The sequence below is a fragment of the Anas acuta genome, chromosome 5 (assembly GCF_963932015.1).
Source record: "Anas acuta chromosome 5, bAnaAcu1.1, whole genome shotgun sequence".
Taxonomy (NCBI): domain Eukaryota; kingdom Metazoa; phylum Chordata; class Aves; order Anseriformes; family Anatidae; genus Anas; species Anas acuta.
The window spans coordinates 64405256-64431421 of record NC_088983.1 but is presented as its reverse complement, the minus strand read 5'-3'; the positions used below and the strand labels follow the sequence as shown (position 1 = coordinate 64431421).

Below are 26166 nucleotides of genomic sequence, written 5' to 3'. Positions count from 1 at the left end.
GAATAGAACTCTGTGACTAGAAGGGCAGGGACAAAACTCAGTAGGAAAGAGATAACATGCCTAGGATGATAAATCAGAGTTGTGAATTTCAGATCGGTTTTGGGTGTTCATCAGATCCTCTATTTGATATTACCATAGGACCAAATTCTCAAATATTTAATTTATTCAAGGGAGAACATCACGTGCTGTTCAAATAGAAATTTACAGATACCATTGCATTAATGTAGCAGAATGTAATAAAAAGGTTCCCTTTTTCATACTGTGCCTGCAACAAATTCTCAGGATATGATCATACAATGGGTACAACTGACTTCAGCGTATTCTATTATGTCAATGTTCCATAAACATCATATAATTACTTAGTGTTGCTGGGTAGAATTATGAAAATGATTGACTAATCATGTTCTTATTTACTTGTTTCCAGTGTAGTCATGACATTAAGTCCTCTCACATACTGAACTGATATAACCATCAAACTTATACTCTCTTTTGTCACTATGAATTTGGTGGTTTTAGGAATTTCTGAAGTAATCAGATTGCTTTTTTCCTAGACTAAATTTTTAAATTCAATATTGTAAGTCACGGGAGTAATTGTAAGTGTTTGCATAATGATGCATTGTGAGAATTGGGACCTTCCTGAGCACTCTAGGCAAACTTAAGTGTGAATTGTCAAGTGAGGTAAATGTTATTCTGCCAGATGTGTGACATACATAGTTAATATTATGAAGTACCTAATTTCCCACTTTCAGTAGGAGGCATACTGAATAATTATGGTTTAACTGTTTGCTACAGAATGCCCATTTCTGGCTTCGAAATGTAGGTTTGGAAAGTTCCCATCAGGAAAAATACTCCATGGTCTCATGTAACCATGACTTCCCCAAAAGGCTAAAAGTTCCCCAGGAACTGAGATGGATATAAAAGACACTGATATTTCTGACACCTGCTTTTAGTTTATCAATGTGAGCAAGGTGCATCTTAAGGAAATTAGTTAACTTTTTGAGTTAATGAGGAAATGAGTTAACTCATGAGAAGAGAAGGCTCTAGGGAGACCTTACAGTGGCCTTCCAGTACTTAAGGGGGCCTACAGAAAAGCTGAAGAGGGACTCTTTGTCAGGTAGTGCAGTGATAGGACAAGGGTTAATGGCTTTAAACTAAAAATGGGGAGATCTACCATTAGATATAAGGAAGAAATTCTTTCCTACCAGGGTGGTGAAGCACTGGAACAGGTTGCCCAGAGAAGCTGTGGATGCCCCACCCCTGTCAGTGTTGAAGGCCAGGTTGGATGGGGCCTTGAGCAACGTGCTCTGGCGGGAGGTGTCCCAACCCATGGCAGGGGGTTGGAATTAGATGGTCTTTAAGGTCCCTTCCAACCAAAACTGTTCTATGATCCTGTGAACTTTAGCCAAGTGAAGTAACCCATAGAAGTGTTTCATCTTCAGTCCAAATCAGTAGCAGCTATACTTCAGTAGTGAATACAATAAAGTAATTGGGATGAAGCTTCCACACTCATAGTGAAGGATAAATGCTGAGTCTTTAGGCTCAGTGACAATGACTAAAGCTTTAATCGAAGTAAGGCTGGCCTGAGGATTGCAATCCATGCCTAAGGAAAGGCTACTGAGCTAATACCTATGAAATGTGGATCAGGCTTTAAATGCAGAGCAGCTTTAGAGAAGTGAGATACTTTATACAACCAGGAAACTGAGTGTAGTGAGCCATGTACTGTAGAGAATGTGTAGACAGTAATAGTTTTATTAACAGATAACACATTTCATACACTTATTTCGAGATACTGAAATCCAAGGAAGTGTGAGTTCATTAGCATTAAATTGATTAAAGTGAAGAAAGTATCAAAAAATGTAAATAAAGACCAGTCTCCCCTGAAAAGGTAACATTTTGTATTACAAGTGAAGATGGATGGAAGTCATCAAAGAAATGGCCAAGGACCTGGGAGTATTGGTTGATAGTCGGCTGAATATGAGCCGGCAGTGTGCTCAGGTGGCCAAGAAGGCCAACAGCATCCTGGCTTGTATCAGAAACACTGTGACCAGCAGGGCTAGGGAGGTGATCGTCCCCCTGTACTCGGCTCTGGTGAGGCCGCACCTCGAGTACTGTGTTCAGTTTTGGGCCCCTCACTACAAGAAGGACATCGAGGTGCTCGAGAGAGTCCAGAGAAGGGCAACCAAGCTGGTGAGGGGTCTAGAGAACAAGTCCTATGAGGAGCGGCTGAGGGAGCTGGGCTTGTTCAGCCTGGAGAAGAGGAGGCTCAGGGGCGACCTTATCGCTCTTTACAGATACCTTAAAGGAGGCTGTAGTGAGGTGGGGTTTGGTCTGTTCTCCCATGTGCCTGGTGACAGGACGAGGGGGAATGGGCTAAAGTTGTACCAGGGGAGGTTTAGGTTGGATATTAGGAAGAACTTCTTTACTGAAAGGGTTGTGAGGCATTGGAATGGTCTTCCCAGGGAAGTGGTGGAGTCACCATCCCTGGAGGTCTTTAAAAGATGTTTAGATGTAGAGCTTAGGGGTATGGTTTAGTGGAGGGCTGGTTAGTGTTAGGTCAGAGGTTGGACTGGGTGATCTTGAGGTCTCTTCCAACCTAGATGATTCTGTGATTCTCTGAATCCCTTAGAAAAACAGGCTTTGAAAAGACGGAAAGATTTAAGAGAAGTGCTTAGAGACAGATGTCACAGTTTGACCTCTTCTTGTCTAAAGGTAGAGCAACCAAGTGAAAAACCTACATGAATACATATGAAAAGGGTGTTTAGGAGCAGTTCTGCATGCATGAAGTTTTAATCTTACAAAATGCAAAAACTTATCCATGTTTGTAAAATAAAAGCTGGAAAGCTGGTTCTGTTATGGGAACATACCTTGCATTTCCCTTTGATGCCAAAACAGAGTCTACATGGGCTCAGATCATTTTTCTGCTATAGCTTCAAAACATTTTTCTTCTCTTCGATGTAGCACAGAATTACAATAAAACTCTACATACAGATCATAACAGGTCAGACTGTGCTCAATGCTGTATTAGATACCTTAGTCTGATTCAGTATCTCAGATGAAGATGTAGCCTGTCATCTCAGCTCTCCCAGTTATCTCCCAAATTCTTCGTTTTTAAATTAAAATTTTCTGGTACCTGCTTTTAGGACTAGCATGGTTTAGTTCAGAAGGAAAGGGTTACGCTGGCTTGAACCAGACCCTGAGATTTCATCTGGAATTTCCAAGAAGTTAGTAGTGTAATTTGTAACTTGCCAAATTGCTTCCCCTCTGTGAATGTGACATATAAATCATAGAGTGAGTTGTGCTGTAGTTTCTCTGACAAATTGATCCCCTGTGATTCTGCTTATGACGATGACAACAGTGTTTTTTGAAAGAAGCATGCAGGAGGAAAAAAAAACTTTTAAATTCAAAATGGAAAGGAAATTGTAGTTCTGTTCTCCAGATGCATACCAAGGAAGGATCTGGACAAGCAGTTTGTTTACTGACATTTTACTCCACTCTGGGCTTGTTTTTAAGGAAAAAATAAGTAAAATTCGTGTAGCTTAGTTAAATTTAGCTCTGCAAATGCTCTTTCATGTTTTTGCTATATATAATTCACGAGTTACTTAGGTAACTTAGGCACAAACCAACATAGTGTTTACAATAGAGAGAAACCTACCCAGCGAAATAGCTTTTTCCATGTAGTTATCTCACTCTAAGCATAAATTCAATGTAGCAGGACTCTCCCTTCTGCTGAGAAATCCAATAGCCTCAAAAAGGCCAGCAGAAAGGTGAGGTTTCCAAAACCCACAGCAGGTGACTGCAAACCCCACAACCTACTGTCACCTGTTACATTGGTTACCCAAGACAAGTTGCTGGTTCCATGACTTAGACTAGTTTTCTGCTAGCTGTGGAGAGGATGCAAGTATTGAATTGTCTCTTTGATTAGCTTCTGCACAGCCTGTGTGGGCCTTGTAGCCAGGTATCTGGGAATTAGGAGGGTAGCTCCCCTTCTTCCTGATGGTCTGGAGTGGGTGCATGGGTCAGGATTGTGGCACAGTGTCTCCCCTTCACTATGTCTAAGCACGGCAATTCCTTCTGTCACGTGTGTGGACCATTGTCCCCTGGGAAGGAGAACACTCTGGTCCTAGAGTGCCCATGAACTGACACATGTTTGAGCTCTGGGAAGAATCAGCTGTGCAAAATAATACAAATCACTAAATAGTGTATTGCACAATAGGCAAATGTAATCATCTTAGTGTTTTTATTCATATGCAAATCAGGAAGTTGTTAAAAGAAGTAACTGTTGTTGATTCAGAACAATCAAAATGATGTTGTAAAATGAATTGACTTTTAATTGAGTCCTGAAATAACTGTATTATTGTGAATATCTACTGACTTTTGATTATGGGGTACTGATGTGCCTAGTGTTATTATTAGTCTAAATAGCACAACAGAATGAGTTTTCTTTATGTCTGTCTCCTGCAGATACCTTTATAGGATAATCTACTTTAGATAAAATGTGGGCTCCTAAAACAGGCAGAAAATGCAAGGGAAAATCTGTGACATAATCTAACTTTTGTGATGATGATGGCTTATCCTCATAGCCTAGTCATACCTTAGCAGCCTGAAGCTTAGCACAGCTCTTATAGCTATTCACTGGAGGTTTCTCTATTGTACTTGAAGGTCATTCAAACAACATGGATTTAGAGTTGTTGGTTTTACTTTGCTGCCTCTTCCACATGAGAAGCAGTTGCTCAGAAAAAACGAGTCTCTTCTACTTGGCCTGTGGAAACCAGTAAGGCCCAAGTCTATATGTGAGCCTTCACAGTAGAACTGAAAGTCCCAGAAAGCAAGCCCTCATGAATGAAAGCAGTGGGAGAGGTATCTTACCGTTTGAACAATCAAGCAATGCACCTCCACGTATCGTAATATTTACTGTTTCATTTCTTGCCAAGGTTTACAGCATGGTTTGTGAAAGGGGCACAATACAGAGTTGGCAGTGTTCTTAGTCACAGGAGAGTCAAAGCTCACTAGGCGAATCACTGTAAGCCTTCCCACACAGCTAGGACAGTTGAATTTATATTAATGTCCCGTGTGACATGAAGCCAATTTTCTGCCTTTTAAACAGCATTATTTATTTAGTTGTTCCTACTCTGGAAAGTCTTCATAATAACTGTTAAGCACTCAAGGTAAGAAATCTTTATGTATGCTTACTTCTAATGTCCACCTCCCAAGTTCTACCTTTTCTTTAAAAAACATAATTAGCACTGAAAGTACATTAAATGGTGAAAATGTAAGAAAGGAGCAATGTCTAGCGTGTGAGCACAGTGTTCTGGTGTGAGACATGTTTGCAGAACTTTGCAGAACTTTGTGAACTTTGAAATTTATTCATGAACACAGACAGGACTGATGCTACAATTTTTGCATGAGGTCAAAGTATACACACTCTTCATATAAATTCTAGATGCTGCCTTCTTTCTGTCTGATATTATTTACTGTCACCCTTCAAACAGAGGAGACACTACTTCAAGATATTTGGTGCCAGGAAAAGTGTCATTTTTCAAGAATCAGATGTACCTGGGTTAAGCTACATGTATTTCTCCATTTAACTTTGGAAGGTTTAAAAATGTTTCAGGAAAGAAATTTCGTTTTTAGAACATAGCTGGGTTAGATAAAATTCCATGAGCTTCTGTCAGTCTCTACACAGCGACCAACAACATAGAAACAAATCAGTTGAAGTGATAGCCTTTGTTACTTGAAATACATCTTCTACAGCTAAGGAAAGTTTTTACTTTCTGTAGGCTAGCTTATTTCAGGATTTTGATGCTGTCCACTTAAAACATCAGAAATTCTTTTCTTCAGTTTAATGGGCTTAACTTGGTCCAAAAGGGGGAAATAATACCACATGCCCCAGGGTGGGAACACAAGAGTAACTTTCCTTTTTTTCTCCAAGGGATGAAAAGCTGCAAAGTCCAACCTATTTCTCTTACCCCATCCACTGAATAACCATGCAAAAGGTCCTCATCTGTTAAACCAATTAAACACAAACTCAAAGTGAAATGTAAATAAAAGCCTGACTTTTATAAAAAGAGAAAAACTCACCTGTCAATGACAGAAATGACCAGTGCAAAATGATGCAAGGTGGTCTCTGTTTTCCTTTGGTTGTTATCACTTGTGTCTGCACCATGAGCATTTGAACCAACTCATCCTCCATTAACATGTTGTAAGCTTGGCTGTTAAGTCACGATTCAGTTTAAAAAAAAAATAAATAAATCACAGCATAGACATGAGATGTCTGTAATTGTAGTCATATTATGAAAAAGCAACTCTGGTGCTTTTAAATACTAAATGCACGGTTACCAAAACTGTCAGAGATTTCATTTACTATGGTGTATTTTATTAAGAATAATGTTACTGACCGTGAAAACATCATGCCTCAAGACTGCCTCCACCAAGAAAGATAGAAGGGTAATCACTGTAGGCAACAGGTGGGAAAAGGATGAGGTTGAGGGTCTGGACAGTAGTCTGAACCCAGGAAGCAAACCTGCAAAACGTGTCAAGATTGGAGGAAGTACTAAGCATACAGCTCGGGGCCAGGCAGAGCACTGCATCACAACCAGTGCCACAAAAAAAGAACGGAGAGTCTTAGTGATCAGAGACTCCTTGCTGAGGGGCACTGAGGCTCCTGTTTGTCACCCAGATAACCTATCCAGAGAGGGATGCTGCCTTCCTGGGGCACGTGTCAGAGACGTTAGGAAGGCTCTGCCACAGCTCATTAAACCGGAGGACTACTATCCTCTTGTTGTCATTCAGGTTGGATCCTGGGAAGCTGCAACTAGAAAAATGAGGAATATTAAAAAGGACTTTGCATCCCTGGGAAGGTTGTTGAAGGGATCGGGGTGCAGGTAGTGTTCTCCTCTGTCCTCCCTTTGGGTGACCGCGACCCAGAAAGAAGGAGAACGGGACAGGTGAATGACTGGCTGAGCAGGTGGTGTCTGGACCAAGGATTTGGGTGTTTCGATCTTGGGCAGCCCTTTGAGAAGCTGGGTATGTGGGCTGCAGACCGACTTCAACTCCATAAGTTGGGCACAAGTGTGTTGGGGAGCAAGCTCTCTGGGCTGATCACCAGGGCTTTAAACTAGGTTTGACAGGGAAAGGGAGGGAAGCTAAAAGTGACAGAAGGGCTGGGTGAAGTTGTCACTGCTGCCACCATTGAAGATAGTAGGGAAAAACCTCTGAGCTGTCCCATAGGATTGTCTGAGGGCTCCTCGGAGAAGGTGATGATCCTGATCCCCCCTCCAGAACTTTCTTCTTCTTACATCCCTCCAGGGGTAACTGCGCCTGCTGCTTCCCTCATGTGCCTGTATACCAATGCGCGGAGCATGGGAAATAAACAGGGTGAGCTCGAGATCTGTGTTTAGTCACAGGGCCACGATCTTGTTGCAATCACAGAGATGTGGTGGGACAGCTCGCATGACTGAATGCTGTCAGGGAGGGCTATGTCCTTGTTAGGAAAGACAGGCTGGGGAAGTGAGGGGATGGGGTTGCCCTTTATGTGAGGGAGCAATTAGAGGGTACCCAGCTCCAGCTGGGGGAGGGTGATGGACAAGTGGAGAGCTTGTGGGTGAAAATTAAGGGGTGGGCTGGTATAGGGGACTCTGTTGTGGAGGTATACTACAGGTCACCAGCTCAGGAGGAGGAGGAGGAGGAGAAGGAGGAGGAGGTGGTTGATGAGGCCTTCTACAAGCAGCTGGTAGTAGCCTCATGATCACGGGTACTGGTTCTCGTGGGGGACTTCAATTTTCTGGACATCTGTTGGGTAAGCAACTCAGCCCGGCACACGCAGTCCAAACAGTTCCTACAATGCGTCGAAGATAATTTTCTGATGCAGGTGGTGATGAGGAGGGGGGTGCTCCTGGACCTTGTCCTTACCAACAGGGATGGGCTTGTTAGGGATGTGAAGGTCAAGGGCAGTTGGGGATGCAGCAACCATGAAATGGTGGAGTTCGAGATGGAACTTGGTGGAAGAAGTAAGGCTAAATGCAGGATTGCAACCCTGGACTTCTGGAGAGCCAACTTTGACCTCTTCCAGGACCTGCTTGGGAGTATCTCATGGGCTAGGTTGCTAGAAGGCAAGGGAGCATGTGAGAGCTGGGCTACATTTAAACAGCACTTCTTCCAAGATAAAATGTTAAAATGTTCTTCTAATGTTAAAATACCTTAACGTTTTTTGTGGCTTTAAGCCTGTATTTATAGCATCAAACTGTATTATTTAAAGTTTCTGAGCCCCTTGGCTTTACTGTAACCAAATATCAGTTGTTGCTTAGAGTTTAGAAGTTAATTAGTGTACACACATGAAGAGCAAATATGGCAAACAACCAGTACACTTGTGGATTAACTCATTAGATGTGAATCTAAGGACTGAGGTGAAATAGTGAGTAGTTTCCTTCTTACATACTTTATAATTTAAACGTAATTTAGCATGTGGCTACCCTTGGTATACTAGCTGTTTGTCAGCTGATCAGTAAGAAAATTTCAGAGTGAACTGAACATGGACATGAATAAAACATGGTCATAATTATTTCAAAGTTGTAACATCAGGCTGCACCAGCCTAAAACCTACCTCAAAAAATTAACACATCTTCTAAGTGTTAATATATAGCTTAAGGATGAAAAATTCTGACTTATTTCTTTTTAATTCTCAATCTGTGTTCTTATGTTTGTACTCCTTCAGCAGTAAGTCTTTTAGGGCAGCACAAGATGCTGCTGATTGTTGCTAGAGGATAGCACAGCCTCTCTCCTGTCACATCACATGAAGTGTGTATGCAACTGCAAGATAATTCTTTGGTTTTCTGAGACTCAGAGTGGCTCGTATATTAGTGTGTGTGTATGTCAGGGAATTTATACACAATTGTTGGATTAAAGTGTCAAGGTCACTGTCACTTAAGATGGTTGGTAGAATTAGGTAAACAAGGATGTTCTTTATATACCCTCAGTAACAAGGGCATAACAAAGTATTTAAGAGTATGTTTCAATGCATAATTTTGCACAACAGCTTCATGTTTGTAGTACCATGCCAGCTATGTCTAGAAAAATCTATGTGATTCTGCTCCATGTGAAATCACTAGCTTGTAGAAATAGCAGCTGCTGCTGGATGCTATTCCTCAGTTGCTCATTGATTTTTATTGCAAGGTTTCTGCAAGAAGGCTCTTTCTACTTGAATATCAAATGGGAAAACACTTGATTTTGATCTTAGTGATATATTTGTGTTAGCCATAATGAACTTGGATTCTGAGGAGAGTTTTCTTATCAGGGTAACAAGGTTCTTTCATTGAGATGTGTTTATGTAACAAGAATTGCTGGAAGAGAAATCAGGAACAGCATAAATATCCAAGCAGCAACGTTAACCAACTCTGGATTTACTGAAATCCACCAGGCTGCTCTTTAGCTGCAGTTGTACTCAAGTATGAATCTGCTGTGAGACTTTGGATCTAGTATGTCAATATGTTACTCCTGATAATAAATGACTTCATGGACTCACTTGGAAAAAAAAATATTGTTCAAAGATGGAATAAAGTAGTGGTGCATCAGACTTCTTACCCCTCTTAGTTATTATGCCAACAGCAGGGTAACAAATAAATACTGCTGTTGGTGAGCATTAAGTTTGCTCATTATAAATGCACAGTCATGTACCATTCTCCAGAGTGATTTCATCTGGGAACACTGCCATAAGGATTACAAATGGCTTTCAGCCTGAAAATTAGTGTGTATTGCTTTAAACTTCCAGTGGGGAGTTGGCAATTTATCCTTCAGATAATTATCTTGTGTTAAGTTGAACATCTTACTGTAACTTTCTGCTACATGGTAAACCAGCTCCTATGAATAATTTACTGCAACTGGCAACTCAGTGCAGCTCTGAGTTCTTTATCAACTCTGGTGGCTTCTACAAGTTTAATAATAAACCTGGAGCCAAAAATCTCATTGCACTTAAAGTCAGTGGAATTTCAGTGTTAATTGCAGTGGGAATAATGATTTAACCTTGTAGGGCAAAATTCTCATGAACAAAAATTCTACATCGTTGTGAGGCCAAAACGATGTATTTGTGTCCAAATAAGGAAAGAATTCCTTATTTGGACACCTTCCTTGTGTTCAAAGGCATCATGTTGGTTTTTGTTTGGTTTTGTGCAAATTTTATATTGTATAGGTATTTGAAGTATTTTTACTGTGCAAAAAAGTTTGCTGAATGAGCCTTCATTGCTTGCATGGCAGTTTTAGGATGTGTTCTGTATGGCAGTACTACATCAAAGCACCTATGATGTGAGTATCCCACCAAAATTATTGTTCTAGCTCTAGAGGAAATTTGCAATGGAAATCCAGCTGGCCTTTTTCTAGAAAGGACAGCAACAACTGCCAGTTTGCAAAGTCCTGACTGACTGGCTGATCTGTACCATTGAGGTCTGTCCCAAGCTTTTAGCCTGCTCCATCTGGCTCAGCTGAGCCTCACTGCCTTCATGAGGGAACTACAGTATGAACTGGGGATGTGTGCTTCATATGGTTCCCCCAGGATAAACAAAAGTAGCCAAATCTACCCAGATGAGCTCCAACACCAGGGAAGACGTATGTATCTGCTAGATGCATATGCTAGATTCAGTATGCATTATCTCAGCTATAACTTTTGTAAATCACAAACTATTCTTTTTTTTTCTGATTTTGAGCATTCTTATGCAGATCTCTTTTTGCTATGCCTACTTTATGCTTCTGGCACTAGCATGGATGTGCACTTGTGTTCCCCAGTGAGCAGTAACTTAGCAGAGGGTGAATTTTTTGGCAGTTAGGTGGCTGGCTATACAAGTGAAATTTCAAGATTACAGCTGAAAGCAGAGTTTGTCTAGGAGGTGATTAAGCGGAATAGAAAGGCAAAAGCACCCTTTATTCCGAACATAATAATTAAGAATTAGGGAAGCCTGTGACTCCAGGTGTGAACTCTCCTTTTCCCCTTCCATGCTGACTTGCTACATGAGATTGCATCAATAGGGAGGGAGTCCTTGAATTCCCCAAAAATGAGCAAGGCTAGGCTTGGTCCGGTGGTAACTGAAGGGCGGTGTTGCTTCTCCTTTATTCTGGAGTTGGTCTGAGTCATAGCTGTGTATGCAACTTTTATTTTCATTACAATATTGTACTATGAATTTTCCTGATATTCAAGAAATAGTAAATAGAAAAAAAAATGTAGAGCAGTCAGTTTGCCTGAAATGGAAGTGGGAAAAATATTTTGGACAGCAAATTTTCTCTAATATTTCACAGTCATTATGAAGATTTCTTGAGAATCCTAGGCTCTGCAGCTGTTAACTACCACTCATTTGTGTTTTAATCTTTCAGCTGTCTTTTTAGAGTAAATAGCTGTCCTTTTTCTTTCTTTTTTTTTTTTTAACAGAAAAAGCTGTTTAGAACAGATAACAAGCATGTTGCGACTAAACCTCACTCTTTCACCTTAGAAAGATCTCGAGAAACATTCTACTAGTACTATTAATGAGATAACAATCACAGTTTGTTTTATATTTCATCTTAATGTGAATAATTAGAGAGATTAGCAGGTAATAGAAACAGGAAATGAAGTAGTGACCTTAAATAGAACACTTCTAGGAAAATAAATTCAAGAAAATTAGTTAAGAAATAATTGTTCCGTTAATTGGAAGATGCAGTATTTAAGGCACAAGGAAATCTGCAAGCAAAGTTTCTCAGGAAAAAAAAAAAGTTATAAACAGTTTAAAAACACAAACAAACAAAAACGTGCACCAATTGTAACTGTCCAGGGGAAGATTAGTTATGAATGTGATCAGTCATGAAGCTGTTCTTTAAAAGCATAAAAAACAGAAACTTTGTGGCAGAGGTATATGTCAAGCTTTGAAGGCAAGGCAATTTCTTTTCAGATGCAGGTATTGCAAGCTTGCTTGCTGTGGACCTTTAGGTTAGTAACACCAGATTTTTGTTTTTAACAAATTGTTTTGCATTACTTTGCAGCAGATTAGCTGCCTGCCCCTGGTGTCCAGAGGAAATTTCTTGGGGACACTGAATGCAGCTGGACCTGTAGAATGGTCAGGGAACACAGGTGGCAAGTGTCAGCCTCCAGAGCCAGCCTGTCAGCGTGCAAACTGCGCTCATCCACCCTTGAGAAGCACCTGGCAAGACTATAGTTGCAGACATGCCTAAGGCTCAAGCTGTACGTTGACTGACACTTTGCTAGTCACAAATCCTGTGAGTTTCTGACTGTAATATTGAATCCTTGCAATTTCACCTTTTCAAGAGGCAAGTGCCTTTTCTTCAACCTGACTTCCTGAACAAAGGTGTTCCTTTCCCGTTGCCCAGGAGACACAGCAGTATATCAATAATATTGCAGTGAAAAAAAAAAAACAGATGGTGAAGTGCTGTGGGCTACAGCAGATTAATGAAATGTAAGGAGGCTCATTTTCTTACAGAAAAAGGGAGGTTGTTTTTTTTTTTGTTTTGTTTTTTTTTACATCATCCGCTTTGGTACCAGTATCCAAACAGGGTTCTTTCTGTGGAAATTCAGCAGCTCTTCAGGGAATGTGTGTGTGCTGCTGGTGTGAAAATGTGTGGCTGTGTTTTGCTGAGACTGAGTCTCTTCTTCAGTGAAAGTATAAAGGAATTTGTATGCATGCTCTACATCAGCAGCTAGCCAGTGTCTTAACTTCAGCAGAACTAAGTTCTGCTGCAGTAAAATGACTGAGTTTCCAGTCATTTGAATAAAGACTACTGACACATTTGTTGTTTTAGCAGAAACAAAGATTCAAGGTCTGAGTCAAAATTTCAAAACTACCTTAATGCCTTAGTAGTCCATATTCAACATTCAGTCATTTGGGCTTCCAAGAAAGTACTGGAGTGATTGTTCAAGAATTACTTTCCTAAATTCCTGCAAAATTTCAATCCTGTGTTGTGTTAGTTGATAGTGATGTTGCAGTACTGTAGAGGAGATATGCTGGAAAAATGTGTTTTGCCTCTATCTTCTGAAGTGTTTTAAACAAAAGTGCTTCTAGTTGTCCATTATGTGCTAAAGTATACTGCAGAACAGCTAGCATATTTATTGATACTTGTTAAAAACATCCTCTTGAAGAAACTACTGCTGTGGGTAGTCATCCATTCTTTACAGTAACTCATTTAAATATCACAAGTACAAACTTCTTATTGGGTTACGTAGAAGATGATAAAACATAAACCTGGTTTTAACATGTAAGACATTATTTTGCCAGCAGGTCACTTTAAAAGATGATCAATAAACTGTTGCATGTGCATACTTACCAAGTGTTAACAATAAGCTGATATCACAGGGACTCTTTTTCTGGGGCTTGGGTAAAGGAGCCAGGGATTGTCCATAGGTTTTTCAGAAAAGTAGTCTGGCCATGAGCAAACCAAACCAGTAGCTCACTGTTCATTAGCAGTTGAAGCAACACTCGTATAGGGTATGTGTTTTTAAAGTAAGACTGCCATTAAATAAAACATTGTAGTGAAATCATCAGGTTGTACATTATGAGTTCAATTCTGAAATAAGATGTGATATCATTGGATGAGATTCTATAATATACAGAATATCCATAATAGTAGAGTAATAGTCATATTATTGGATAAGCAAAGCAGCATCCTGAAAGAGACGGACTGGCCATCACAGTTCTCTTCAGCTGGAGCTTAGTTTTACATGCTGATTATGAACCGGTTATTGGCCAGTCCTGATAGCAGGCAAGGATACAAGATTTCAGATCTCTTTTTCTAAATTGTTCCACACCAAAAAGTGATGTTAGCAGGTAGGGTGAGCTCTCTAAAGGTGAGTGACAACCTGCTAATTATCTCTGTTAAGCATATTTGACTCTTATTTCTGTACAGTTTTGCCAGTAGACAGAATAAGGGAGTTCCTCCAACCAGAGCCATTGTTTTGCTTCTGCCCAGAAGGGTGCTCAGACTGAACCAGACTGAGTAGGGGACTGATTTCTGTTAGTCAGCAAACATCAACTTGTAGGTAACGATTAATTTAAACCAACTTTTAAAATGTTATCTTACTTCCTGCATAAACAGAAATAATTTAAAAGCCACCATGGGGTCAGCCTACTGCTATTCAGCACATTTATATTTGCCATTTGCTTTTTGGTATAAAGTGCTTCTGCCTAGAGGCCACAAATCTTGTTTGTGCTTCCTGTTGCAGAATGTTTATTACACAAGCAATCAGCAGCTCCATGTGGGTGTTCTGAGTCCCACTATTGACGATGATGACAACAGATGCCTGGTGGATGTGAACAGCAGGCCCAGGCTCATTGAATGCAATTATGCCAAAGCCAAGAGAATGAAGCTTTACTGGCAGTTTACTCAGGTAAGTCTTACTCATTTCAATGAAGGTTCAAAAAAAAGCTCTGTTTCTATATCTGAAGTGTGAGTAAGTTGTTTAATAACAGGACAGAACCAGATTTATCCTTTTTTTTTTTTTTTTTTTGCACAGTTCCAGTAAGCTATGTTTACATTTGATCCCAATGTCAGCTATCTCAGAAGGTTATAAATTTTTTATTATATTCTTATATTCTTACAAGTTCAAAATAGATGATTTACTATTTACTAACAGGCTGCTAAGACAAAGTTACTGTTACAGAATGATCCTTAGTAGAGTCAAATGCAAACTAACCTACTTAGGAACAAGAAAAGTGAAACTTTTTTTTTTTTTCTTGTAAGTAGCAGCTCAGAAAAGTGGTTATTGGTTCATGGATGATAACATCCTCATAATGAGCTAGTTTTGCAATTCCTTACTTAAAAAGGTTACTGCATTTTTTTTGGCTTGATGTAAGAAATGCAAGTAAACACTTAGAAGTAATTTCACAGCGATGAGAATGCTGATAAGACATTGAATCCAGTCTTGGTGTCCACACTTCATAAATGATTTAAAAATACAAGGGTGAACTGCAAAAAAGCCACAGAAGTTCTGAGGCTAGAACACATTTCATGATATAATGCTTACAGAGAGCATGCTACTCAATCTAGCTAAGAGGATGTGGCAGGGTGAGTCAGAAACATATCAGCATTTCCACAAAGGGAGACAGGTTATCCTGAAGACAAAACAGGTTCCAGAGGTTAGAAGCTGAAGATAGTCAAATTTCTTCTTTCAAAAGAAGATGAGGTTTTGAGGTTTTTCCAAAGGTAAAAACTAAGATATTTAGCATATCAGGTACTGACACATCTATATCTTAGGACAAATAAAATGAGATTACAATGCATTCTAAACAAGTACCTGATTTAGCTTCTGGGGAAAATTTAATAGTTTGTGTGAGTTTGAATGGTCCCAGTTGCTCCTCTGCAGTTTTGAGTATATGAAGTACACTTAGTTGGGTACTCCGTTTCCATGAAATACAGTGCAGCTAGCCTTTCTTACTGAAAAGCTACATTAGTGGTATATATGCACGTGAGCTGAGGCTCAGCCTTATGGGGATTTTTATCCCTGTGTTTAGTTTCTTCTATAATATCCACCAAGGGTTTGCAACTGTATTTTCTGGCCACTAGTAAGTTGTTTTGGTTTTGCTTTTTTTCTTTGACTTCAACAGCCAAAGATTAGTTAGTAAGGTATATTAAGACATTGGTAATGCAGTTTAACCTCTTCCTTAGTGCAGAGACCATTCAGACAGTGATCAGTAAAGCATACTATTAACATAATTTGTATTTATACTTGACTGTAATCCAGATCTTTGTCTTTAAATGGGAGCTCTAAAGCAGCAGACTTCAACTTCCTAATTGGGAAGGACATTCCAGCTTTTACTTTCAGTTCTTTAAGGGCAGAATTTTAATTAAGTCTTCTATCAAATTTTAACAATTATCTTGTCATGCAGTGTGGTTGTTTCATAATAGGTGCCACCTCTGCACCTGATTTTTTGTATCATTTCTAAAATGTAGAATTAATATATTAATGTATTTCTTTAAATAGCCTTTTGGTAACTTTTTATTACTGTCCACCTATTGCTGAATAGCAGTAACCAGTCCTTCAGTAGATAACCCAACCCTTTGGTGACAATTAATGATTTCTACTCCAGGATATTGCTGCCATTTTGTCATACTTACTACTTTAGAGCTCATTTGGGGTTGCAGTAATAGAATGCAATAATTTAAGTAATTAAAAAAAAAAAACAACAAACACTTCTGAAATGGTATTTGACTACTTTAGGATTGTATTCCTAATATGGAATAGAGTGACAGAAAACAATCTCCCACAGAAGGTACGGCGCTGCTAGACTAAACCCTGTAGATTGTGCTTAAGTCTTCTATTTAAAAAAAAAAAAGCCCAGGAGAAGTGAAAGCTAATTAGTTGTTTCCTTATGATGAATTAAGAGACAAATGAAATAATTAAAAGTTTTATGTTCAAATAGGATTTTATTAATATCCAGTGCAATCAAAATGTCGTTATTTCTCATCATACAGCACAGTACACAGCCTCTTGTGCATGCTGTAAGCTAGAAAAAACTAATGAGAGTCTAAAGCTAATCAGGGCTTTCCAACATCAAACAATGAACTCTGTTTGAAATGTTCTCATTTAGTGTGTGGGTAAGGCATGAGTTTCTGTGAATGAACTGGAAGCTGTCTATCTGAGAAAGGTCTTTTTTATTATGTTTGAAAGCTCTGGAATTTCTTTTCCATATTATGCAGTCAGCAGGACTACTGAAAATTAGCAGGACTGTAAGGATTGATGCTTATGTAGTCTTGAAGTTTGTGAAGTATTCAGATGTAGGTAAGTTTGGACCTGGTGCATAGGGACATGGTTTAGTGGGTGGCAGTGGTAGTATGTTGATAGTGGGACCAGATGATCCTGAAGGACTTTTCCAACGTTAATGATTCTATGAAATGGCTATAGCTTTATAGGTGCTATAAATTCTTTTGACTGCAAGGATGCTTTGACTTCTGTAGATTCCTAGGTCAGACAGATATTCTATTAAGAATGACGGTAAGGAAAAGGAAATGGGAAAATGACAAGACTTACAAGCCAGAGTAGGGTAAACCAACTCAACTAGATTTCCCTGATTTAAAAATAAATAAATAAATAAAAATTTTTAAAAAATTGCCCTGCTTTCCAAACATGTATCTTGTATCTTAATATTTGAATGAAGACACTTTCTCATTTCTCTGCAAAACATACTCTGTATTCTGAAGGACCATGATAGTCTATAATCTATAATGGGGCAGTGGACTTCAGAAAGCTGACAGAAGACTGCACAGGTTTTTGAAAAGTGCATTTTTCAGATAGCTTTCTTCCTTCTCACTTGCGTTGTTTGAATGTAAAGATGATAAAAATCCTTACGACAAAAGTAGAAAATTGGTGTCATCCTCACCTATTCTCCTTGAGTCTGTAGATGTATTACAGAATTATTGTCCAACTTCATTTACATCTTTGTATGACTAGAACTCCATGTATATATACATAACATGATTTACTTCAGTGTTTTTTTGTTTTTGTTTTCTGTTATGTAGTTACCTTTAGTTGTAGGAAGCTCAAGTCACATATTCAGGAAATCCATGCTATTCTTTCAGGAAATGCTATCCTTTGGACAGAATGGCAGTTTGTCAGGTGTTAACAGGGAGGGAACCACCACCAGTACCTCAGAAGTTTTCATTGCATTTTGTGGGGGTTGGCTAGATAGAGGCCTTGGGACACTTTGTGGTAGCTTTTCTGTACAGGACAAAATTGTATTGAGCATTCAAAGCTTGTGCTATGTTTGTATAATCAGGATCCGTCTGAGCAAATTTTCATGCTCCACAGCTTTATACAGCTGCCAAATGCAATGAGACCCAATAAAATGTAGGCTTCAGTGACATTTTTGCTTCCAAGGCTTTTTGGAAGCGTTTATAACTGTAGTTATGTCAAATTATGTAAATTAGCCCTGAACAGACTCCCATCAACTGGATAGTGTTCAAGAATTTTGTTGTTGGGGTTATCTGTCAAGTCTTCTCTCCTAGGGATATGCTTATTTTGGGAATGCATTAATGCTGTAAAGGTGTTTGACAACTCACCTAGTTCACTATGTCTCTTTTTCTTTTAATCAGAACAAAACTAGATATTTTAGCAAAAAGGTAAGTGATCACAAGAAATGACACAAAGAAGAAAGGATAAGGACAAGAATTACATGGTAGCAAAGTGGTGAGAATTCTACTAAAACATTAATTTATACATGGTATGAAGAAACCTGCTCTGGCATCAAGAGCCATTAGGAAAGCAAAAAATAACAGTTGCCACTCTGTGCCTGTAATTTAGAGCTTATTCCCCATGATAATTTTTAGATTTACTTACCATAGCTACTGCAGTTGTTCTGGGGTAAGACATACTTTGAAGGCCTTCATGTGATATAATACTGGCACTAAACAATTAATCCTGCTCGTAGCCTGTGAGATCTTTATGGCAAGGTGCAGGTGCACATGCAGTGTGCTGGCAGCAGCAGTCTGCTCCCCGCTGTAACTGAATGTTTGCGGGAAGTATCATGTCTGCAGCACTTGCCTATGACAGTTGCTGTTCACACACGCAGTAAATCTGTTGCCCTTGGCACTGCTGCACTGATTGTCTTAACATAATCTGTTTTGTGACAGACAAGGTGCTCTGAGAGGTAGGTGATGGAGACTGCTGCCCCTGGACTTTAACCTCCTTGGGACATCTTTCAATGCAGCATATGGCCAAAACCATGCTCTTCTCAAGTGCCTATCTGATACTCTTAACTTTGTTTTGTGTGGTAAGAGAGTATATTTTAAATGCTGCAGTCAGTCAGTCATTTTTAAGAAGATCCTTAGTTTCCAGTCTTATTTTTCAGGTTTACTGCTGATAGAAAGGTAGTTGTGACATAATTGCTGCCCTTTGAGTGAAATTTATCTCTACATACATCACCTGGCTGACAGCAGTTCTATACGTAGGCGATTTAGAAAGTATGCTTATGGCACACTAGGGCCCCTCTGACAGCACAACAAAGGCGCAAGGAATAAGTTTTTCCACAGTTACTCTTTATCTTGTAGTGTCTTAATGAATTGCATGTTCATATCTAGTTGGATAGGGTTATGACTGTTTCTTACGCTTTTGACCAGGTTAGCTATGCTGTCATTACTAGTTGCTGTTGTGAGATACGTATCAGGTAAGGGTTCTGCAAAAAAAAAAACAACTATGAGAAAGGACATGACGCAGAAGTAAAAACCTAAGAGGTGAATTGTTTTAAGGCTGTTCCATAGTGATTTTTTTTCAGTACAGCAGGCTCTGTTAATTTAATTTAGCTTCCAGTATGGTTGCCACAAAAACGTAAGCAGAGAATGTATCTATATGGAAGAGCACTCACCTTAGACCTCATCAGAGGAAGAACCTGTGCACAGCACTTGCTCAGCACTGTCTTGTATCTGTATCCACTAGGCTAGGAGTTGCACCTGCCTGGGATGCTAACACTGCTTTTCTGTGTTATGGAGAAGTGTAATGCTAGTCAGTGATGGAGGATTCATCCCATTTGGAAGTGTTCAGAGGCAGTAGTTTATGCTGTCTTGAGAAGCTGTAAATGAAATTTGTTGCTGACAACTGTGGTTACTGTATGTGTCATTTCCCAGATAGCATAGTAGGAATTGCTTTGGAAGGTAAGTTGGAGACAGAAGGGAGCAAATGAATTTACTCAATCGTTATAACATTCCACAGATAAAGCATGGTCATTTGTATCATATTTAAATAGATAATAAAAAGATAATAGCTAGATATTATATAGCTTAAATAGATACTCTCTGTAGCTGTATAAAGAAGGAATGTACCTGAAAATTACTGAACATGTTTACATTATGTTAATCCCACAGATTTTTGGCTTTTGCCAGGTAGCCATTCTGAATTATTCTCACATCCCTTTATGTCACGAAATTTAAAGATGTGCAATACTATTGCTAGCTAGAACCATTACCCACAGTCATATCCCAGAATGCAGAATACAGATGGTGTGGCAGGATTAAACTGGAGTCTTGGGAACCCAGTAGAGATTCTTTGTACCACTTTCATATGCCCCTTGCTGAGTGCACATAGTGCAGAACCAGGGGTTAGCACCATTAAACAACAGACGGTTTCTTTGTAATGTCCACTCCCAATCCATACATTAGCCAAGGACATCTGTGTACAGCAAGTTAACTTCAGTAGAAGCTGTGTCTAAGGGAACAATTATCCCTATGAACTTCTTCCATTTTTTCCATTATGAGAGCCATGGGATAGAAAAACAGCGTCATTAATTTATCAAGAATTTGAATTTATTCTGAACCCCAAAGGACGCAAATATGCTCAGTTTGTATTTGCAGTATAAGACATGTTGTATTGCCATAGAGCTATACAATTACACAGTGCTATCTGCCTGGCAGATCAGAACAAAAAGTGACTGTGATCCTATTAAAAAAAAATAAAATAGATTTTGATACTGCAGGAGAAACAAAGAAAAACAGAACCTAATTATTCAGTCAATTGAGCCAACAAACTATGTTAAACCCTGTATTTTTATCGAGGCTGTCTGATTTTAAATAACCACTGTTTTCAAGTGCTCAAATTTAAACCTCAGCCGCAGAAGAGCACTTCCATATGTCCAGTGCTGTGTTAGTTTATGGGACCAGTACATCAACTGCACTTTTTTTTCTACTCTTAGCTGCTCTTTGTCTGTCTTCAAATATTACCCTAGCTCACCTCCATGTAATACTTTACTTAATACTTAAACTGGGTAACATGAAAGCGTTACCATCTGTACAAGGTGTTACAGCTGAAGGACAAGGTACCTCTACTGTTGCGCTGTTTAGACATGAGAAAGTGGTATTAAATGTTTTTATGTTCTTTTTGCTTTAGCTCAAATTCATGTGCAACTTAACCAATATTATTTTCATACTAAATACTTCTTTTTAAAAACAAGTATATTAAAATATTTGTTTTTTAGACTGCTTGAACTATGTCTTGTTATAAGCCTACAAACTCTTTTAGTCCCATTTATGCAGAATGGATTTGGAAACATAAAAATCTGAAAGAATTCTCTATTTTGAGTACTTGACTTCAACTTAAAATACAAAAATGTATAAGCAAATAGTTCAAATACAGAAAAAAAAACTCTATACAAATATTACTATATAGTATTGCATTTGAATAATGGTATTAAATTTGCTTGCAGTTATTGATGTAGTTAATGGCAACCCAAATGTTTTCTTGCATAAGTTTAGTCTTCTGTTTGGAGTAATTTTCCATTAGCAAGTTTTAGTCATTGCAAATCAGGTGCAGAACTTGCCAGCTAGAAGTTTTTGTGTGACTACAGCAGTAAAAGGAGCTTTTAGCGGGTGCATTTCAAGCCTTTTTCAGCATATCGTATTATGCAGTATTTACTCTCCTGAGGACTGCATTTAAACTCTAAAGACACTTTTGCTGAATTAATTTAAAAGGAAGTTAATGCATACCACGTTTTTCCTTGAAAATATATACCATATTTGCATATTTTAGCATATTAAGTTTTCAACACCACCTTCACTTACAAATAAATTACTTGTTCTAGTTCTACCCAATATTCCAAAATTTCTGATGTGCAGATAGGATTTCTCTAAAAATTGCCAAAGACAGCTGCTGCCAACAAGGTACGTAACATACATACAGAAGAATGGTCAGACCCATTGTGCTTTCTATAATTTAACGGATAACCAACACTTACCATATGAAGTGGCTGGATTTCAGGAGATCTGAGCTCTGATCTTGGTTCTTCCTTTGTTTTACTGAGCCAATCACTTCTTGGGTTCTGCTTTTGTCAGCTTTCAGATAGATGGATGAAGTTTTTTAACTTTAGATACATCTATTTTTCAAATTTCTCAGTTAAGAAGAAAAAAAAACCCTGACAGAACAAAAGAACCCCAACTCTGCCCTGATCAAATGAGTAGAAGTTGCATCTTTAATTCCAAAAGAAGCAAGAGAACTATGTACATAAACAATACTTGGTTACCAAATAACATCCTACAAGCCAATTAAAGATGAAAATATAGAAAATATTTTAGAAGAATTTTCACTTGGAAGGCAATTAAATTAGGATGAAATGATGATGTATGTGACAAGAATATATTGCTTGTTACTTTGTGAGATGATCAGGCCATCAAGTCTGGTACCATGAATCTGACAGTGACAATACCTAAGATAACACACAAAATAGTTTATTTTCATTATTGTCTAAGTATACTGTGCAAGATCTGCACTGCAGCTGCAAGGAAATTCCTTTCCCAAAATCAGTTCTTATCACCTTACAGCTTTCTGTGTGGACTAAGAAAAAAGCTATTTTCAATACCCAGGTATTGTGACCAGAGTTCCAAAGAGCCCAACATAAACTTCCTTGTTAGAATACGCGCATCAATGGAAATACTAGTGAAAGTTTATTTCTTATTTTTCATCAGTTGGCACTCAATTTATTTCTTGGTTTCTAGCCATTGGTTTAATTGCAAGCATATAATGACAATGCAAATCACTCTGTTTCTGGGTAAAAATGGGTTAGTAAGCCCTCATATTGAGCATTCAGATTACAAAACCTTGGTTAGTAAAAACACACCTCTTCCACCCCCCAAGAAAATAAAACATCATTCAGTATTTTTGTTTTCTAGAAGAGTTACATTTTATTAAGAATTACATCTCATAAAGCAATAGGAATGCACATTTGTTCTAGTTTAAAAACCCTAAAACACTGGCAATCTGTTAAAACGTCCAAGGATAATTATCTCCTCTTTCTTAGGAAAAAGATAAAAATCTTGGGGTTTCTAATAGTGTTGAAAGGAGTTTCTCATTAGGTTGAATATGAGTAGCTAGATATCTCCCTCTGCTAAGGTTGGCAGTAATAATGTGCCCTTTTCATCTGGAAATTCATTTTTGGTATGCTACGTTAGAACAATATTTTCATTCATAAGGAGAAAAAGAGAAAGAACCAGGCTCTTACACATGACCTTCAGTTGCATGCTGTGAAAGGATTTTCATTAGCATTTCTCATACTGCATCTCATGCACACTCAAAAATGGGGAGGAAAGGGATGTTAACAAACGCTTTCCACAGATTAGCAATGGAGAAAGAACTTTAGAAAGCAACACGTACACAAGTGATGAATTCTTCAAAACCAATCAAAAAGGTAAGACGTAGGAATATGCGATTTGCCATATTGCATACTGTAAAAATAAGTAACTAGATTAATTACCTTGTCTAGTAGACTGCCTCCAACAGTGGTAAATGCTTGCTGTTTCGCAAACTATTCAGTCGTCAGTTCACTGTAACACCATGAGGAGTCACTTCCTGACCCCTAATGCACTCCCTTTGTGAAGGCCAAGATGTATTTTGTCCAAATGATCAGCTCAGCATGCCTATAAAAACGTTCTTTCATCAGTATGCTTAAAAGTAACCCAGCCCATTAAAAAAAAATCTTGTCAGTCATTGAACACCGACAATTAATTCAATAGATTTCCTGTACCTGGAGAAATCACAGCAGTTGTTGCATATTACTAACTCTAGCAGTCAGTTTCCCTTATAAAAGCATTCATTTACCAGTTTCCCACAGGTATTCATACTTCCATCACGTAAGTCAGATCTCACTATTTTTCATTTACATACAGAATCCTATTTTTATTTCATTTTAGTATATGTTTAATTCCTTACCAGTCAGCAGCTGTCAATATGTGAATCATCTATCTCACCAGCATGCATTCCTGGAACTTACAGAGTTCAACTTTTATGACTGTTAGTTCTCAAAAGGTATCCAATTTATTGCTAAATGAATTTTAACTTGTTACACAGGACAGCAGCTGAATTCAGAAAAGTGATGCTCATCATTATCAACTGCATAGCATAAAGCTAGCTTTTCCTTTTCTCCACTCTTATTAGGTAATCCTAGCTATCAGAAGATCATCAATGCAAGTACAGCATCGTCTGGATTTGTTGTCAATATTTTCAGACAACATTTTCATCTACAAATTCTACATCTAGCTGTAATTGTAAGGCTTAGATATGGATGAAAGATTCTCATTTTAAATTCCTCATTTTTATTTTTTAAACAGGAACATATTGATTAATCAATGATAACCTATATTATCTGTTCCTGCCAATGTTTTTCCTGGAATGTCAGAAACATTTTCCCTCCACTACTGATACAAAAAGGATTCATTTTTACTTTCTGAAAAATCCCTAATGGTCTTTTCAGTCTGTATAATGTATTCTACTCCAACATCTGCTTCAATTTTCTTAGTTTTATCACCATTTTCTGTAGTGAAATGCATTTTGAGTTATCATATCCTAAAGAGCTTCTTTGCATTTCAGTCAAGGTGTGGATGTATTTATCTGTGAGTTATTATTTTCTTAATCTTGTTATTAACAATGGATCTTTGTAATCTGGTGTGATGAAGCTAGATATATGCATGCAAAATATTACTGACAGGCTTAAATCCATACATTCTGATTTTTATGCTGTTATTCTGTAATTTGTTTTCCATTCCAATTACATTCTCTGTAAGACACTGTAAGACATTTCCTACTACCAGATTTAATTGCTCTTATTTAAATACTTTAATTAACAGGATTGTGCATTTCCACATTGTGTAGATTTAATACACATTTAAATAGCTGACCTAGAGTGTTTTATGTTCATGTAGTCTATCTAGATTAAGCAAAAACAATAAATGATTGCACAGTCCATTGGTTACTAAAAACCAGTTTGGATGTGCAGATAAAGCTGCATCATTTGATGTGTTACAACCGCAGTAGTAAAGATTTATTACAGCAGTATGAAAATTTAGCATTTATGATTATATGAAATCTGAACAGCTAGAAGTCTCAGTAGTAAAATGTGACAAAATGTGATGTAAATTGATTAAATTGTTGTACCTGTTGAATGATGCATCTAATTCCATTGTCAGAGGATACTTCACAGTATTTACTCCTTGGGTACCAGTAAGCAGATCTAAGATCAGTGCTCGGATGGCTGCCTGAGTATGAGGAGAGTGGTACACAGAGCCTGAGTGCTGGAGGAGGAGGAAAAAAATATTTTTCATTTAAAAATTGCTTGGACAATCCCTGTTACAACTCCACCTAAATTTATGAGATTATATGCAACAATAATTTTGATTAGGACTGAAAAAATAAATTCACATTTAAAAACAGTATCTGGTAAAGATTCTCATTTGCCTAATTGTAAATAGTGACATAAATAGCTGACAGACAATACCTTTGTAATATGTAACATTTTTGTATACAGTATTTCATACACATAATAGCAGTTAAGCACACCTTATTTTCACAGTAGTCATGGCAAATGTAAATGAAACCAAGTCTCTTTGAAGAAGAGCAACAGCTAACAGTATTCTTTGCTAAGGAATTTTAATTTAAATAGTTAAAATTAATTTTGAAAGATCTGAACAAGAAACAGTATAGCATCTTACTAGAGCATTTGCTTTACTTACGGAGCACCTGCTGCCAAAGAATTGAAAAATTTGTCATACTGTTTTAGATTCAGAAGGAATTAAGCTTTACCATTATATTAGCATTATATATACACTTATACTCTATATGTAACTGTAAATAAGAATTTATAAGCTCACTATCATCATCCAGTATTTCCATTAGATTGGCAATGCTGATAATACATCAAGTGCTGCATGGAATCGATTACTGACATTCTCCTATGACCTCTTTCTTACTTCAGCATGATCCATACTGAAGTGACCATAAAAAAGATGAATGACTTCTGAAGATCCAGCAGGTTTTTTTGAGGGGATTATATTTGGCACACAGTCACTGAAAATTTACCCCAATGTTCTGGGGAAACAAATGATAAGATGATGTGTTGTGAAGGTCTATTTTATATACACCTCATCACTGAATCATTCTTTGATTCAAATGTATCAAAGTAGTAGTAAAGATCACAGTTTCCACCTCAAAGGTAGAATGAACATGTAAATATCTGAGGATGCTGATTAAGGTACAAGTAGAGAACTAGAGACTAATGAATACAATTATCTGTATGGAATATATGATACAAGACTGAATATACCTTGTAAATACCTATGCATGTACATGGACACACACATCCCTTATTAACTTTCTAACACTTTTTTTTAGAAATAGACGTGGTTAGGCAAGCTGGTAAGAGCAGAGATTATTTTTTTTTTTAAGTACAATACTATGAG

General features: G+C 38.0%; 1 protein-coding gene and 1 long non-coding RNA gene across 4 annotated transcripts in view; one reads left to right on the top strand and one right to left on the bottom strand.

Annotated features, from left to right (window-relative positions):
• The window catches only part of GALNT18 (polypeptide N-acetylgalactosaminyltransferase 18), a 239334-nt gene that overhangs the window by 206988 nt on the left and 6180 nt on the right, over nucleotides 1-26166 (top strand). For all 3 annotated transcript variants that reach the window (XM_068685382.1, XM_068685381.1, XM_068685383.1), the window contains one exon: nucleotides 14186-14350. In XM_068685382.1, coding sequence (XP_068541483.1) covers nucleotides 14186-14350 — 165 coding nt within the window. The remainder of the gene's footprint in view (nucleotides 1-14185; nucleotides 14351-26166) is intronic.
• Nucleotides 21955-26166, bottom strand: part of LOC137858021 (uncharacterized) — a 52617-nt gene continuing 48405 nt past the window's right edge. Inside the window, exons 3-4 of the long non-coding RNA XR_011097486.1 lie at nucleotides 24866-25002; nucleotides 21955-23352 (exon numbers count right to left, since the gene is read on the bottom strand). This is a non-coding gene — a long non-coding RNA (uncharacterized lncRNA). The remainder of the gene's footprint in view (nucleotides 23353-24865; nucleotides 25003-26166) is intronic.